Source organism: Microcaecilia unicolor, chromosome 4 (genome assembly GCF_901765095.1).
Source record: "Microcaecilia unicolor chromosome 4, aMicUni1.1, whole genome shotgun sequence".
NCBI lineage: Eukaryota > Metazoa > Chordata > Amphibia > Gymnophiona > Siphonopidae > Microcaecilia > Microcaecilia unicolor.
The window spans coordinates 43,770,808-43,789,569 of NC_044034.1; the positions used below are offsets into that span (position 1 = coordinate 43,770,808).

Consider the following 18,762-nt stretch of genomic DNA (forward strand, 5'->3'; position numbering starts at 1 on the left):
CGACAAGCTCTCCCACCGGGCGCCTTCAGCATCCACCTCAGCAGGTGGACGTTTTTCCCGGGCCCGGCAGGCTGCACCCTATTCTTTTGCAAAGCGTAGGTACAACCAGCCGGCCCGAAGGCCTCGTCAGGCACAGGGACAGCCCCAGCGCGCTCGTTCCCGTCAACAGCGTGCGCCTAAGCAGCCCCCTGCGCCTCCACAGCAAAAGCCGGGGACGGGCTTTTGACTGGATCCATGGGAACATAGCCGCCCTCAAAGTGTCCGTACCGGACGATCTGCCGGTCGGGGGGAGGTTAAGTTTTTTTCACCAAAGGTGGCCTCTCATAACCTCCGACCAGTGGGTTCTCCAAATAGTGCGGTGCGGATACGCCCTGAATTTGGCCTCCCTGCCACCAAATTGTCCTCCGGGAGCTCAATCCTTCAGCTCCCATCACAAGCAGGTACTTGCAGAGGAACTCTCCGCCCTTCTCAGCGCCAATGCGGTCGAGCCCGTACCACCCGGGCAGGAAGGGCAGGGATTCTATTCCAGGTACTTCCTTGTGGAAAAGAAAACAGGGGGGATGCGTCCCATCCTAGACCTGAGAGGCCTGAACAAATTCCTGGTCAAAGAAAAGTTCAGGATGCTTTCCTTGGGCACCCTTCTGCCAATGATTCAGAAAAACGATTGGCTATGTTCCCTGGATTTAAAGGACGCATATACTCACATACCGATACTGCCAGCCCACAGACAGTATCTCAGATTCCGCCTGGGCGCACGGCACTTTCAGTATTGTGTGCTGCCCTTTGGGCTCGCCTCTGCCCCTCGAGTGTTTACCAAGTGCCTCGTGGTGGTGGCGGCCTACCTACGCAAGCTGGGAGTGCACGTGTTCCCATATCTCGACGATTGGCTGGTCAAGAACACCTCGGAGGCGGGAGCCCTCCGGTCTATGCAGTGCACTACTCGACTCCTGGAGCTGCTGGGGTTTGTGATAAATTACCCAAAGTCCCATCTCCAGCCAACGCAGTCTCTGGAATTCATAGGAGCTCTGCTGAATACTCAGACGGCTCAGGCCTTCCTTCCCGAAGCGAGGGCCAACAACCTCCTGTCCCTGGCTTCGCAGACCAGAGCGTCTCAGCAGGTCACAGCTCGGCAGATGTTGAGACTTCTGGGTCATATGGCCTCCACAGTTCATGTGACTCCCATGGCTCGTCTTCACATGAGATCTGCTCAATGGACCCTAGCTTCCCAGTGGTTCCAAGCCACCGGGAATCTAGAAGATGTCATCCGCCTCTCCACCAGTTGCCGCACTTCACTGCTCTGGTGGACCATCCGGACCAATTTGACCCTGGGACGCCCATTCCAAATTCCACAGCCCACGAAAGTGCTGACGACGGATGCCTCTCGCCTGGGTGGGGAGCTCATGTCGATGGGCTTCACACCCAGGGTCTGTGGTCCCTCCAGGAAAAGGATCTGCAGATCAACCTCCTGGAGCTCCGAGCGATCTGGAACGCACTGAAGGCTTTCAGAGATCGGCTGTCCTGCCAAATTATCCAAATTCGGACAGACAATCAGGTTGCAATGTGTTACGTCAACAAGCAGGGGGGCACCGGATCTCGCCCCCTGTGTCAGGAAGCCGTCGGGATGTGGCGTTGGGCGTGCCGGTTCGGCATGCTCCTCCAAGCCACGTACCTGGCAGGCGTAAACAACAGTCTGGCCGACAGACTGAGCAGAGTCATGCAACCGCACGAGTGGTCACTCCATTCCAGAGTGGTACGCAAGATCTTCCGAGCGTGGGGCACCCCCTCGGTGGACCTTTTCGCCTCTCAGACCAACCACAAGCTGCCTCTGTTCTGTTCCAGACTTCAGGCACACGGCAGGCTAGCGTCTGATGCCTTTCTCCTCCATTGGGGGACCGGCCTCCTGTATGCTTATCCTCCCATACCTTTGGTGGGGAAGACCTTACTGAAGCTCAAGCAAGACCGCGGCACCATGATTCTGGTGGCGCCCTTTTGGCCCCGTCAGATCTGGTTCCCTCTTCTTCTGGAGTTGTCCTCCGAAGAACCGTGGAGATTGGAGTGTTTTCCGACTCTCATCTCGCAGAACGACGGAGCGTTGCTGCACCCCAACCTTCAATCCCTGGCTCTCACGGCCTGGATGTTGAGGGCGTAGACTTCGCTGCGTTGGGTCTGTCTGAGGGTGTCTCCCGGGTCTTGCTTGCCTCTAGGAAGGATTCCACTAAAAAGAGTTACTTTTTCAAGTGGAGGAGGTTTGTCGTGTGGTGTGAGAGCAAGGCCCTAGAACCTCGTTCTTGCCCTGCACAGAACCTGCTTGAATACCTTCTGCACTTATCAGAGTCTGGCCTCAAGACCAACTCAGTAAGGAATCACCTTAGTGCGATTAGTGCTTACCATTATCGTGTGGAAGGTAAAGCCATCTCTGGAGAGCCTTTAGTCGTTCGATTCATGAGAGGCTTGCTTTTGTCCAAGCCCCCTATCAAGCCTCCTACAGTGTCATGGGATCTCAACGTCGTCCTCACCCAGCTGATGAGACCTCCTTTTGAGCCACTGAATACCTGCCATCTGAAGTACTTGACCTGGAAGGTCATTTTCTTGGTGGCAGTCACTTCAGCTCGTAGGGTCAGTGAGCTTCAAGCCCTGGTAGCTCACGCTCCATATACCAAATTTCATCACAACAGAGTAGTGCTCCGCACCCACCCAACGTTCCTGCCGAAGGTGGTGTCGGAGTTCCATCTTAACCAGTCAATTGCCTTGCCAACATTCTTCCCCAGGCCGCATACCCGCCCTGCTGAACGTCAGTTGCACACATTGGACTGCAAGAGAGCATTGGCCTTCTACTTGGAGCGGACACAGCCCCACAGACAGTCCGCCCAATTGTTTATTTCTTTCGACCCTAACAGGCTAGGGGTCGCTGTCGGGAAACGCACCATCTCCAATTGGCTAGCAGATTGCATTTCCTTCACTTACGCCCAGGCTGGGCTGACTCTTGAGGGTCATGTCACGGCTCATAGTGTCAGAGCCATGGCAGCGTCGGTGGCCCACTTGAAGTCAGCCACTATTGAAGAGATTTGCAAGGCTGCGACGTGGTCATCTGTCCACACATTCACATCACATTACTGCCTCCAGCAGGATACCCGACGCGACAGTCGGTTCGGGCAGTCGGTGCTGCAGAATCTGTTTGGGGTGTAAATCCAACTCCACCCTCCAGGACTTGAATTTATTCTGGTCAGGCTGCACTCTCAGTTAGTTGTTCTTCGTAGGTCAATTTTCTGTTGTACCCTCGCCGTTGCGAGGTTCAATTGACCTGGGTTCTTGTTTTGAGTGAGCCTGAGAGCTAGGGATACCCCAGTCGTGAGAACAAGCAGCCTGCTTGTCCTCGGAGAAAGTGAATGATACATACCTGTAGCAGGTGTTCTCCGAGGACAGCAGGCTGATTGTTCTCACCTACCCTCCCTCCTCCCCTTTGGAGTTGTGTTTCATATTTTATTGCTTGTCATTCAACTGGCGGGAGCGGTCGCGCACGGGCGGGAAGATGGCCGCGCATGCGCGGTGGGCGTGCCCTGCGTGCCGACCGTCCCGCAAAGCCTTTTCCGGTTGGTGGGGGCTGCCGCGGACGTCACCCAGTCGTGAGAACAATCAGCCTGCTGTCCTCGGAGAACACCTGCTACAGGTATGTATCATTCACTATATGGGAAACACCCATCTCTGCACAGAAGGTCATCAAAAAGGTCAACTTTGTGTATAGTCCAGAAGACTCCAGGATTAGAGAAGCAACAGCTTCCTCACCATTCCATGGTGGTCGATTCCACTCTCATTCTCATGATTCAAAAGGGGAGTTGGCTATGCTCTCTGGACTTAAAGGATGCATATGCCCACATGTGACAGACTAGTTTTGGATACCTTTCTCCTTTGTTGGAGGAAGGGTCTTATCCTTCTACACGTCTCATGGAAAAAACTCTTGAAACTCAAGCAGGATTCAGGGACCACCTAATCACACATTACTGTCCAAGGTAGATCTAGATCCCTCTGTATCTGGAGTTTGCCGCTAAAGATCCATGGACACTGGAGTGCTTCTAATCTCTGATTACTCAGGAAGGGGTGGGGGGGATTCCTTCTACATCCTGATCTCCAGTTTCTAGGCCCCACGGCTTGGATACTGAGAGGTTAGTAGTGGATTCCCCGAACTCTCTCAGGTCTTGCTGGATTCCAAGAAAGATTCCACTAGAAAATCTTAAGGTTTTAAATAGACGAGTTTGGCTATTTCTTATGAGGATAAGGCCGTAGATCCCTTCTCCTGTCCTATCCAAAAACTGCTTAAGTATTTTCTACATGTCTCATAATTAGTTCTCAAGATGAACTCAGGAAGGATTTAACTTATTTTATTTATTTATTACATTTTTACCCCACATTAGCTGAGAGTGTCTCAGGTTCAATGTGGCTTACATAACAAACAATTAAATGAATGATGCATATTAAAAATTACATAAAGAGATTATAAAGTACAATAAATAATGCTATAACATTGACTTTGTAAAACAGATATAACTTTTGTGGTGAATTAACCTGGATGCAACTGTTCTTAAGGGTAGATGGAATAGAGAAGAAGATTAAATCAAAATTAAGTTTGTAAACAAAGAAGTGAAGATGAATAAATATGGGTACAATTAGGGCTAGACAGGATTAGGGAGGAAAGAAGAAGTGAAATTAATTGTATGAATGGATAATATTTAAATAGAATTCTTTGTTTTCTGAAAGGCTAAATTTAAAAAATGAGTTTTCTGTAGGTTTCTGAAGGACAAGTAATCATATGTGCATTTAATTGTTTTTGGTAGAGAATTCTAAATTTTAGTACCTTGATATGAGAAACTGGCGTGAATTGTTTTATAGATTACATTCCTACAAATAGAGAAATACAGAATGAGATATTCTCTAGATTGTGATACGGCATTACATGGGGGTATTTCAGTGAGATTTTTCATGCGCTGCGTACGACTGGTAGCGCTATAGAAATGATTTGTAGTAGTAGTATATATGATGGATTAGAACCATATAGAATTTGGTGAATAAAAACACAGAACTTGAAATATATTCTTTTTTATTGGTATCCAGTGTAGGTTATTTAGAAGAAGAGTTGCTTTTGCAAAGCAAGGTGATCTACATATGAGGCGTGCAGCCGTATTTTGAGCAGTTTGTAATATTTTAATTAGGCCGCCTTTAATTCCTGCATAAATGGAGTTGTAGTAGTCAAATTTTGTTAGCACTAGGCATTGAACCAAAGTGCGAAAGACTGATTTAGTGAAAAAAGGTCTTAATCTCTTTAGTTTCCAAAGTGAATTAAAGACACTTGAGACCACCTTAGAAACTTAAGTTTCAAGGGTAAGAAATTGTGATTCCTAATATTTTAATTGTAAAATTTAAGATTTATAGGGTGGTGAGGGTTAGTTAATATTAGAAACATAGTTTTTTTCAGTATTGAGTTTTAATTTAAAATTAGATGTCCGTGATTCCATTAATGTGATGCCTAATTTGATCAAGTCCGTTATTTCGTATAATTCTTTAGAGAATGGAATATAAATGGTGACATCATCGGCGTAAATGAATGAAGAAAGACCATTTATTTCTAGTAAATTACCTAGGGGGATCATCATGATATTAAACAGGATGGGGGACAGAGGAGAACCTTGAGGTATTCCACAATCAGGAGACCATGTTGAAGAAATTGCACCTGATTGTTTGACGTGATATGATCTGGACTTTAGAAAGCCAAAGAACCATTTCAGAACATCTTCACAATTTCCATAATGGTCGAAGATATTTAGAAGACTATGGTCAACAGTGTCAAGGACACTAGACATATCAAACTGAAGTATTAATATTTTGTTGTGGTTCTCTTCTGAAGTTGGCTAAGGGTAGTAAGAACAGTTTTAGTATTATGAGGGTCTAAAACAGGATTCTAAGCTGTACAGGATGGAATGGAGTTGGAGATATTCCATTAGTTGTTGCATGACAAGTCCTTCCATAATTTTAACCAGTAGAGGAATTGAGGCCACAGGTCTATAATTGGAGACTATACTTAAGCTTGCTTGGGTATTCTTTGGTATGGGAGTCAAGATAGTATTGCCATTTTGAGAGGGGAACAGACCCTGAGATAGTATCAGAGTAAGATTTGAGTGTAAATAACGGATGAATAGATTAGGAGCTGATCTGAGTAGGTAACTAGGGCATGTGCAAATAGGCATTGTGATTTTGTATATTTGAGTAGGTTGTGACTGACCTGATCAATAGTAATTGGATGAAAAGCGGACCAAAATGTGCCTGCATGAGAACAAGATGGTAATTAATCCTGAAGATTGAGAAAGTAATCAACTAATGTAAAAGATTTGTTTAGCTCTAGTCTGATTTTAGTTATTTTCTGTTCGAAATATGTCACCAATTGTTCTGCAGTTGGAGTGGGTTCTTTTGCAGTTGATACAGGCTGAGTGTTCAACAGACTATTTACTTGGTGCAATGGGCACTCATCATCATCATCATCACGTAAAAAGTAAACCCATCTCTGTTGAACCCTTGATTGTTTCATGCCGAGCCTGATTCCACTGAAGCCTCCCATGAAAGCCCTTGCAGTGTCAACAGATCTCAGTGTTTTAACCCAGCTGATGAAAGCACCTTTTGATCCACTGGATACCTTCATCTGGTCCTATTTTTAGTGGTGGTCATTTCTGTGTGCAGGGTCAGTGAGCTCCAGGCACTAATAGCTGATCCACTTTATACTAAGGTTTTGAACAATACATATCCTAACCTCCTTCCTAGGGTAGTGTAGGAGTTCCATCATAACCAGTCAGTTATTCTACTGCCATTCTTCCCGTAGTTTCATGCCCACAAATGTGAAAGCGCACTACACGCCTTGGACTGCAAGAGAACCTTGGCCTTCTATCTGGAGTGGACTGAAGCCCATAGAAAGTGCACCCAGCTTTATGTTTGTTTGTTTTTTTTGGGGGGGGGGTTGGGTTTTGTTTTTTAACCCAAACAGGATGGGCGCTAACTATCAGGAAGCGCACACTTTCTAATTGGTTAGTGGACTGCATCTCCTTTACATATGCCCAGGCTTGGCTGATACTTAAGGGTCACATTACAGCTGGAGTGGCCTAGTGGTTAGCGTGGTGGACTTTGGTCCTGGGGAACTGGGTTCCATTCCCACTGCAGGCACAGGCAGCTCCTTGTGACCCTGGGCAAGTCACTTAACCCTCCATTGCCCCAGGTACAAATAAGTACCTGTATATAATATGTAAGCCGCATTGAACCTGCTATGAGTGGGAAAGCGTGGGGTACAAATGCAACAACATGGAATGTTGCTACTATTGGAGATTCTGTTGCTACTATTGGAGATTCTACATGGAATGTTAATGTTGCTATTCCACCAGCAACATTCCATGTAGAAGCCTGCCCTTGCAGCCACGCAGGCTTCTGTTTCTGTGAGTCTGACGTCCTGCACGTACGTGCAGGACGTCAGACTCACAGAAACAGAAGCCTGCGCGGCTGCAAGGGCAGGCTTCTACATAGAATGTTAAGGAGTGGCCTAGTGGTTAGAGTGGTGGACTTTGGTCCTGGGGAACTGGGTTCGATTCCCACTGCAGGCACAGGCAGCTCCTTGTGACTCTGGGCAAGTCACTTAACCCTCCATTGCCCCAGGTACAAATAAGTACCTGTATATAATATGTAAGCCGCATTGAACCTGCTATGAGTGGGAAAGCGTGGGGTACAAATGTAACAACAACATGGAATGTTGCTACTATTGGAGATTCTAGATGGAATGTTGCTACTATTGGAGATTCTGTTGCTACTATTGGAGATTCTACATGGAATGTTAATGTTGCTATTCCACCAGCAACATTCCATGTAGAAGCCTGCCCTTGCAGCCGTGCAGGCTTCTGTTTCTGTGAGTCTGACGTCCTGCACGTACGTGCAGGACGTCAGACTCACAGAAACAGAAGCCTGCGCGGCTGCAAGGGCAGGCTTCTACATAGAATGTTAAGGAGTGGCCTAGTGGTTAGAGTGGTGGACTTTGGTCCTGGGGAACTGGGTTCAATTCCCACTGCAGGCACAGGCAGCTCCTTGTGACTCTGGGCAAGTCACTTAACCCTCCGTTGCCCCAGGTACAAATAAGTACCTGTATATAATATGTAAGCCGCATTGAACCTGCTATGAGTGGGAAAGCGCGGGGTACAAATGTAACAAAAATTAAAAAATAATGGCAGAGCCATAGATGTGTCAGTAGACCACTTGAGATCACCTCCATAGAGGAAATTTTGCAGAGCTGGAATGTGGTCAGCAGTCCACACATTCACATTTCATTACTGTTTGGATCAGAACTCCTTATGCAATGGTCGGTTTTGGTTAATTAGTCTTTCAGAATATCTTTGGGGTCTAAAATCCAATTCCTCCTATTTAGGTTTGCTTGGTCTATTGTTGTTTGACAATTCTGGTTTGGTGCTCTGAGCCCTGCCTGTTGCAGGCCTTGTTCTTCCCTATTATTTTTTTAAATTAAGGCAGGTAGCCAGGGATTCCCACATGTAAGAATATTTTCATTCTGTTTGTCCTTAAAGAAAACAGTTACCTGTAGCAGATTTTCTCTTGAGGACAGCAGGATGGTTTATAATTTATTAAAAATTAATATAATGCCCTTCCTGAGAGTATATCAGGGTGGCTTACAATTCAATAAAATAGCACATGGAAAAGAAAAGTATGCCAACGATGTAGAGGAAAAATCATTTGTACCATAGGGAAATACAAAAGATAAGATGAATATTCTTACATATCCACCCACCTCCCGTAGAAGTTGAATTCTATCAGCAATACGTATTAATCTGACTGGTCCCATGCGTCAGCAACAAGCAGTAAGATGTGTGCATATGAAGTGCGATGCTGCCAAAACCTTCTAGAATATGGGTGACATTCCTGCGCAGGCTCCATCAGATGATGCTACTCACATATAAGAATATTCATCCTGCTGTCCTCCAAGAATACCTGTTAAGGATGAATAACTTTGTTTTATTGCATTGCAGGCTATATAATCAATTAAATGAAGTAAAAACCAAGAAAAATGAGAAAGCAAGGCAAGAATCCTATGCCAAGAACAGGGAAAAGGCAAAAGAATTTCAAAAGGTAACCAATTTTGACTCTTTAAATTTGAGATTAAACTCATGCTTACTTTCTCATGTAATATAGTAGTTCATCTTTCACCTTCTAACTTACAGCTTTAGTTGTCCTTATGTAAAATGTTACCCTTTTTCTTTTGATTTTCTTTTTAAAATTTTTATTTTAAAAGAATAGTGTATGTAAGCTAGTAGACATTGCTCTGTATAGCAACCATCAAATCAAGGGAGAAGTTAATAAAAGAACATGTCTAGGGAAAATATAAGGTAAAATTGTTGCAACAGTTTTCAGATCATTATTCACACATGTAAATAAAGTTTTGAATAACTAGAGATCAGAGAACTAGGTGGAGGCAGGGAGATGAGAGAGGACAGCTTCTCAAAAATATTGCGATGACACAGGAGAAATTGTCTGCCATTTTATAATTCCTTTTTTCACCTTCCAGACAGGGTTGTAGCCAGAAGGCTTTTCTTGGGTGGGCCAACAAATGGGGTGGGCAGGCACTAGGGTTGCCAACATTTTCAAAAATACAAATCCACCACCTGATGCACACATGCTCTGCCCCACACCACCCTTCCTCCAACATCTGCAGTGAGGATGGCAAGGCAGACTTTTAGTACCTGCAGGGTGTACAGCCCTCATTAAGCCATAGTCCCCCAACAGTGGGTGCAGAACAGAGCTAGGACATTTTCCCATAAACTCACCATATGAAGAAATGTCTGATTCTAGTGTAATCTCGGTAACAACACTAACTTTCTCAGTAATAGGTGCAATACAAAACTCCACAAAAAAAGACATTCGAGACCTAGAGCAAATGTACCATGCCAGCACTAACTGACAAAACAAAGTCCCTAGCTATAAAAAGGTAGTGCCCTAAATATTACAGTGGGCCCTAGAATATCAATATATCTTTTGGGAAAACTGAATAAGCCAAATGCTACATAGAAAATTCATGCTAATGGAATACCTGGGCTCAGTCACCCACACAGAACACAAGTCTGCAAACAGAATAAATGACCACAAACTAGAAACAGGTGCTGTGGAGGACTTGCAGCCATCTGCATATCCTCACAGCCTTCTCTTGGGTGACTCAGAGGTTCACCCTGGGCCTCCGTCCAAGGTGCCCTAGTGCTTCCACCAGCTGCCTTCCAGGTGCTGAAGAGGATTTGCAGCCCATCTGCATATTCTCACAGCCTTCTCTGGGGTGACTCCCAGGTCCACCCCAATCCACCCAGGGCTTCCGTTCCAGGTGCGTAGTGCTTCCACCAGCTGCCTTCCAGGTGCTGTGGAGGACTTGCAGCCCATCTGCATATCCTCACAGCCTTCTCTGGAGTGACTCCCAAGTCCAACCAGGGCCTTCACTCCAGCTACCGAAACATCTTCTCTAAACTGTTTGTATTTTCTCTCTGCTATTTCTTATGGCTCCAGTACAGTTTCTCTTCTTAGTACTTTCCCTTACTAATCTTTTCTCCATCTGAAACCACTGTATACTGCTGGAACACATTTCTCACCTTCTGCTTTCATTATCTCACCATCCCTTTTGTCTCCCTTCTCAGCTCTCAACCTTTAACATATCCTTCCATTCATTCAACCATCTCCATTCTGTCTGAGTACATCTCATCTTCGTCGTTATCGTCATGCCTTTCCTACTCTTTCTCATACTTTCCTTTTCCTGTTCTCCACTGGGGATATCAATCCCAGTCCTGGTCCTCCACATCATCTCTCATCCTATTTGTGCAGGTCACACAATGATGTCTCCAATCTAATTTCTGTTCCTTTCCTCTCCCTTCGCTGCCTTTCTCATGTGTTCTGTGGAATACCTGCTCTGTCTGCAACAAACTTTCCTACATTCACGACCTCTTTATGTCTCATACTGTCCATCTGCTTGCCCTGAGACTTGGCTTTGCCCTGAAGACTTTACTTCAGCTATGGCTCAGTGTCATGGAGGTTACCTTTTCTCCCATACTCCTTGCCCGTTTGGCTGTGGAGCTGGTGTCAGACTTCTACTATCACCCTCTTGTAGATTTCAGCCTCTTCTTCCACCTCTGTCTCACTGCTTTTCTTCCTTCGAAGTCCACTCTGTCTATTCGCTCCTCTACCTCTCTGAGTAGCTGTTATTTATTGACCCCCTGATAAATCCCTTTCTTCTTTTCTCACTGACTTTGACTCGTGGCTTTTCTTCCTTCTTGAACCTTCATCTCCTTCCCTCATTCTTGGGGATTTTAACATTCATGCTAATGATCCCTCTGATTCTTACACCTCTCAGTTTCTCGCCTTACCATCCTCTTTTAATCTTCAACTGTGCTCCACTGCCCCTACTCACCAGAATGGCCACTGTCTTGATCTTATTGTCTTCTCCACAGTTTCTGCACCTTAGCTGTTCCCCTCTCTGACCATCATCTGCTAACTTTCACACTTAAACATTCCCCCCCCACCAGTCCCGTCCAATCTTCACCAATACATTTAGGAATCTTCAGGCAATTGACTCTTCTACTCTGTCCTCCAGTGTTTCAAATCTCTTGTCAACCACTATGTTATCCAAGTCTGTCAATGACGCTGTTTTTCTTTTCTCTGGATACTCTCACTCCTCCCATTCCCTGTTCTGTAAGGAGTACCAAACCCCAGCCTTGGCTGACCTCTAGAATCCATTATCTACGTTCCTGTGCCCGATCTGCCGAATGCCTTTGGCTGAAATTCAGTGTCCATGCTGACTTTATACATTTCAAATTCTTGCTGACCTCCTTCCAGCCTGCTTCTTCACTTGCCAAACAGGACTACTACATCCAGTTGACAAACTCGCTTGGTTCAAACCTTTGGTGTCTCTGTTCCACACTGAACTCTCTCCTCAAAGTTCCTTCACATCCAACTCCCCCTTCACTTTCTTCCCAGACTCTGGCTGAGTACTTTCATGATAAGTTTTACAAGATTAACCTTGAATTCTCAACCAAGTCACCTCCACCTCTCCTTCCTTCAGTCCATTCTCTCAACCCCTGCCTTCTTTTCTTCCTTTTCTGAAATTACTGAAGAGAAAACTGCACATTTTCTTTTCTCCTCCAAACCCACTTACCTGTTCCTCTGATCCTATTCCCACCATCTGAAATTAAACATGACCAAGACTGAGCTTCTTATCTTCCCCCTAAACCCACCGCTTCTCTTCCTCCATTCTCTATCTCTGTGGATAGCACTCTCATCCTCCCTGTTTCATCAAGTCGTAACCTTGGGATTATCTTTGATTCCTCTGTCGCTTTCTCTGCACATATCCAACAGACTGCTAAAACCTGTCGTTTCTCTATTATCACCAACATTCATCCTTTCCTTTCTGAGCACACTACCAAAACCCTTATCCACACTCTTATCACCTCTCGCTTAGACTATTGCAACTTGCGGCCTCCCACTAAGCCATCTCTCTCCCCTTCAATCTGTTCAAAATTTGGCTTCACAACTTAATTTCCGCCAGTGTTGCTATGCTCATATTAGCCCTCTCAGCTCCCTTATCCATTTCTGCATACAGTTCAAACTCCTCTTATTGACGTACAAGTGCATTCACTGTGCAGCTCCTCAGTCCTCTCCACTCTTATCTCTCTGTACATTCCTTCCCGGGAACTCCATTCATTGGTTAAATCTCTCTTACCTGTACCCTTCTCCTCCACTGCCAACTCCAGACTCCGTTCCTTTTATCTTGCTGCACCATATGCCTGGAATAGACTTCCTGAGCCAGCATGTCAAGCTCCACCTCTGGCTATCTTCAAATCTAGGCTAAAAGTGCACTCCTAACCCCTATTCACTTGTACAATATCCATGTATGTTTTATCATTCCCACCTTAGTAATTCCCTTATCCCTTATTTGTCCTGTTTAGATTGTAAGCTCTTTCGAGCAGGGACTGTCTTTTCATGTTGAAGTGTACAGCGCTGCGTACGTCTAGTAGAGCAATAAAAATAAGTAGTAGTATGTACATAAATTAAACTGAAACCCCAGGAAGCCAGACCGTGCATGTAGTACAACAGAGAAGTAGAAAGATATGCATTTCCTCCTGTACTTTGATATATATATATATATATATATATATATATATGGATGGATGGGCACTAGAGAAACACCTGCCCACGCCCCTACTGCACACCTATCCCACTCCCAATAACTTCAATGGGAGTAGCAGTGCTGGCCTCAGTGGCTGTAGGCCACATTGAGAGCTAGGGGAAATACAAGAGGGTGCACTCTTCATTCTCCACTGAGCCACAGTCCTCCAACACACACAATGGGAGCTGGGCAGACTTCTACGGTCTATGCCTTGATCATGACTGAATAGATAGGGATGGGCTGGAGAGTAAATTTTAAGGGGCTTCGATGTTAGCTTCTGAACTTAGTACAAGAACAGTACAGGGCAGACTTCAACGGTCTGTGCCCTGAGAAAGGCAAGGACAAATCAAACTCTGGTATACATAAAAAGTATCACATACCATGTAAAATGAGTTTATCTTGTTGGGCAGACTGGATTGACTGTACAGGTCTTTATCTGCCTTCATTTACTATGTTACTATGTTGCATGCTTCCCCCAAAATATGCCCTAAATATTACAGTGGGGCCCTAAACAATCAATAGAAAACTGAACAAGCGAAATTACTATAGAATACAACATAGAAAATTCATGCTAACAAAATACTTTGGTCACACACACAGAACACAAATGCCAAATACAGAATGACCACAAACCATAAACAAATTAAATCGAAATGCCTAGAGACCAGATCTTGCATGTAGCACAGCACAGAGAAATACAAAGAGATGCATTTTCTCCTATACTGTGCAAAATATAATGATAGCACATGCAAGAGATGATGATAGGGGGGATACAACTAGAGCAACTGCGTTTGTCCCCCTAGCCAGAGAGAACCCCAGGCCAGCTGGAAGCTGAAGAAGGTACAGCCTGTTAGTAAGTTGTGGGGTCCCCTCCCAAATTTCTGCCTTGGGCCCCAAACATATTTAACACCAGCTCTGGCAGTATGTACATATCTAATCTGACATATTTTAATCACAAAATAGAAAAATAAATTTATTTTTTCTACCTTTTGTTGTCTGGTCATTTTATTTTTCAAATCATGTTGGTCCCAGGCTCTGGTTTTTACATCCTTCTGTCTTCTCTTAACTCACTCACCAAGGTCTTCTCTCCATTTTTTTTTTGTTACATTTGTACCCTGCGCTTTCCCACTCATGGCAGGCTCAATGCGGCTTACATACTGTATACAGGTACTTATTTGTACCTGGGGCAATGGAGGGTTAAGTGACTTGCCCAGAGTCACAAGGAGCTGCCTGTGCCTGAAGTGGGAATCGATATTTCTACTCTCTCCTTGTACACTATCCATCTTCTTCTATCTCTGTACCTCTCTAACCCTACCTCATCCAGCTTCTCCTCACTCACTCACCTTTCCAGCATCTGGCTTGCTTGATTCCCTGCTTACCCACCTACCTACCTACCCACCCACCCACCCTCCCACTGTAGGTTCAGTATTTGATCCCCTTTTCCTTCATCTCCTTGGTCTGTTATTTCTGTTTCCCTTCCTCCTTGTGCTGTTTCAGCAGTTCTCTCCCTTCCCTTCAGCTCCCCTCCTCCTCTTCCTCCCACATCCAGCAGCTCTGTCCCTTCCCTTCAGCCCCCTCTTCCTCCCATGTCCAGCAGCTCTCTCCCTTCCATCCAGATCCCCTCCTCCTCTTCCTCCCATATCCAGTAGTTCTCTCCTTTCCATCCTATCCCCTCCCTTCCATCCTATCCCCTTCTCTTCCGCCCATGTCCATCATCTCGCTCCCTTTCCACCAGCCCCCTCCTCCCCCCCACGTCCAGCACTGCCTGCCCTAATCCAACATCCCTCACTGCCTTTCCTCCTGCGGGTCTGGGTCCAGCCGTCCAGGAGCATTGCCTGTCTCTTTCTGCTCCTCTCCGCCGCTGCTGCAGGGCCTGCAGCTTTCTTTTTTGGACCATCGCTGGCAGCTATTCACAAAGGCATTTCCTCCTGCTGCATCCATCTGGCCCTTACATAAACAGGAAGTTGCATCAGAGAGGGCCGAATACGGCACAGGCAAATGTCTGTGTGAATTGCCAGTGACGGCCCAAGAAAGAAAGCTGCAGACAACTGCAGAAGCAGCGAGGAGGAGAAGGAAGAGGCAGGCAACGATCTCGGATGGCCAGACCTGGACCCGTGGGAGGAAAGGTAGCAAGGGATGTTAGATTGGGGGTAGTTAGGGTGGGCCTGGGCCCACCCAGGCCCACACCCCTGTAAATCTTCCATCTTTTTTTAATTCCCTTGCCAGCAATGGTTTCCTGTCCATTTTATATTTCTTCTCTCTCTCCATGGTCATCAACCATCTTCTCCTGTCCAGCATCACCCCTCTGTGTTGTCCCTATTCCCCTCTCCATATCCAGCATCACCAATATGTCTGTCTTTATATTTTCCCCAAGTTCTGCATCTACCTTCTGTGTACATATCCTCCCCAATGTTCAGGATCTTGTCTCTGTGTCCGTATAACTTCCCAACCCCATGTCTACCATTGCCCTTTTAAGATCGTATGCCCCCATTCATATCCAGCTTTGCTCCTCTGTGTTCCTATGCCCCTACCCATGTCCAGCATTGCTTCTCTGTAGCCTTATATCATCCTTGTCCTGCATCTCTCCTTTGTCCCTATGGGTGTTAACAGAACTGGAATTGATAGTAAGGAAATTTCCTTGTTGGTTACCCTATGAACCAGAGGTTTTGGAGTTTCTAGCTTTGCCATATTTCTTCTAACTGTAGTGCCATAGAAATCTAGGAAAAATCAATGTACTCAACCTGTTCTATCTTCAGTCACAAATTATAAATAATGATATTATACTTTATCCTTTATTTTAGCAATCTTTGTTTACAATATTTACAAATTCTACTTTTACCTACAGAGAACATTGCAAAAACTGCGAGCCAAAAAATGACCACCTTTAGAAATCACTGCTCTCAGAAGAATTGTGAGATACCAGAATGTAACGTTCAGAAAAGAACTGTATTTTGTTGCAAACTAAATGTCTTTCTATGTATTTAACATTTTTATGATGTATGTAAATATAATATACTTTTTTATAATTAACAAAATTACTGTATTGACTAAATCTAATTTAATGTACAGCTAGGTCTGGTTAATTTATCTGTAAGTATGTAACATTCATGGTTTTATTACCACAAGCTTTACACTTTCTCTAAGAAATATCCTGTGTAAAAGGTGTATGTGATGGGTCAAGGTTCAGATATTAAGCCTGTTGAATGTTTTTTTAATGCAGAGTTTCAAAGACATATCATTTTAGAAACCTATTGATGATTTTACACATGTAAATAATGGCATTTGCCCATGTATCTCTGATATACCTAGAAAGGAGGAATTTATATGTTGAAATCTGCAACATATGTATGACAAGGTGATGTGTGTTTGGCAGAATGTGGGGGGGGGGGGGGGCGGGGGGAATGGAATAACACACATGTATTCCCCATTTCTGAATGGGAATTCATATCTGCTGCAGGGTACATGTAGTTTCTGGAAAAGTGCTTGTTTTGGGCAGCACTCTACTAAAGGGATTAGGGGAGGTCATTCCCTCAATCCCTTAATGTTTTTCACCCCCTCCCCCTCACAATTATGCTGAACAGTAGCAGGCTCTGCATCTAATTAGAAGAATAAAGATGTGTAGGTTTCCAGAATTTCAGACATATAGCTCTATTGGTTAGCATTTACACATCTAGGTTCTGATATTCCAACTTTTAGCTGCATATCTTGCTGTGTTGCTCCATTGATGATTTTAGATTTTTACATTTCTAAAGTGGCTGCTCCCACTTCACCTAACCATCACATACATGATCTTTCCTGTATCATTTTAGGCTCTACATTGGCAGATCCTTTCCTAAAATACTACTGGAATTTGATGTCCAATCTGGACATCTCAATTTCAATTTGTATGTTCTATCTAAAATCTGCCTTCAGATGTGTTCAGGCTACTCATTTTATACAACTTTTTGTTTTTAATTTACAGGAAGGGTCTTTAATCCATTTTAGAAGTTTAGTATCCTGCTAAACCACCTTAATAAATATTTTATGTTAAAGCGTAACATTTTGACTGTGTTTATTGTGAAATATCAAGTTTCTAAAATGCTATTGAAATGTGTTTTTCTTCCACTGGTGTAAATACAATAGTTTGATATGTATTTATCAACAATTCTAGGCAGTGTACATCAAGTATTCTGTCCATTGAAAAGAAGTATAGCAAGCTGTGTTCTTGCATATTTGTAATACTAGTAACAACTGAGCTAGGCACCGCTAACTTCGCAGAAGAAAAAAACCCAAAAAAGACAGGTATAGCATAGCTGCATTACTTCACTTTTGTGTAGTGGAAGGGGGAAAGAGGAGCATGAGAGGACAAATCCTATGTGGGTTTCAGTTTGTAGTAAGACTGTTGTAAAAGAGGATTATTAATACTCCTAACCATTGGGTTTTAAGACTGATTACTAATGTTGGAACACTTTATCCAATGTGTAAGCAGCACACAGTACAATCAAAATACTTGAGAAGCATGACTATGTACTTCTGCAGTCAGTACTGCATGTTAACATTTAGGCAACGTATGATGTTCCTAAAGTTGAAATTGTGAATCAGTAAACTAAGCACTGGGAAGTAAAACATAAAGGAGACTTCAGGGTTCTTCTTGCTATCCTAACATTGTCAACAATTAATATCTTTAAGTATGAGAAACCAAATGTTGATCATAATTCTACCTAAAGCAATGGAGACATTTTGAATTCAAGTCCATGTACTGGTGGTTCCCAAACCTGGTCCCGGAGTCACTCCAGCCAGTCAGGTTGTCGGGATATCCACAATGAATATGGGAAGATTTCAAATTAAAAAAAAAAAAAAAACACACATAGGCAATCATAAACCTCACACGTTTGCAATTGTTTTCAATAGCATCTGCAAATGTTTGGGGTCACAAATATGGTGGCAAGCTCCGCCCACTGCCACAGAATGGGCCAGATAGGCTCAGGCCATCTCCTGTCATAAAACCTTCTTGGACATACCACATACCGAAAGCATCAGCTGCAGATAAAACAGCGACCTGTTTTTAAGGTCGTGCTGTAAGGATCCGGGAGAGCCATCTTCTACCCGGACTCGTGTAAGAGGATAATTTATGTGGTACTTTCCTTTGACAAGTGTCCTGGCATTCCCTCCATTCTGTCTATATCTTTCCAGAAACAGAAAAGAAAGGTAAATATTATGTTGATTCTTTCTTTTGCTCGTCTCCCTTACTTCTACCCCAGCTTCAGTCTTCCTAGTCATAGAATCCCACAAGGAGGTTTGATTGACAACAAGAGATGGCATGATGTAAAAATATTGAAGCCACTTAGGTTAGTCTATGTTACCCCTTCCCCGCGCAGCGATCGTTTGCGTACACTCAAAATAAAGCAAACAAACCCATGAGCTGCTGCATCCACATTGTCGTTCTTTATTGTTGTTAGCATTTTTGTTTAATCTCACTTACAGTTTCAAACATGCCAGCTTGTGCAGCATATGGATGTACACAGAGGAAGTATAATAAAGAAATAACTTTTCATAGT

The 18,762-nt window shown here is 44.3% G+C and overlaps 1 protein-coding gene across 1 annotated transcript in view; it reads left to right on the forward strand.

The window, feature by feature from the left end:
* CEP295 (centrosomal protein 295) overlaps positions 1-16,189 on the forward strand; it is a 178,294-nt gene extending 162,105 nt beyond the window's left edge. Inside the window, exons 27-28 of the mRNA XM_030200190.1 lie at positions 9,057-9,156; positions 16,071-16,189. Coding sequence (XP_030056050.1) covers positions 9,057-9,156; positions 16,071-16,103 — 133 coding nt within the window. The 3' untranslated portion in view covers positions 16,104-16,189. The remainder of the gene's footprint in view (positions 1-9,056; positions 9,157-16,070) is intronic.
* The last annotated feature ends 2,573 nt before the right edge of the window (positions 16,190-18,762 follow it).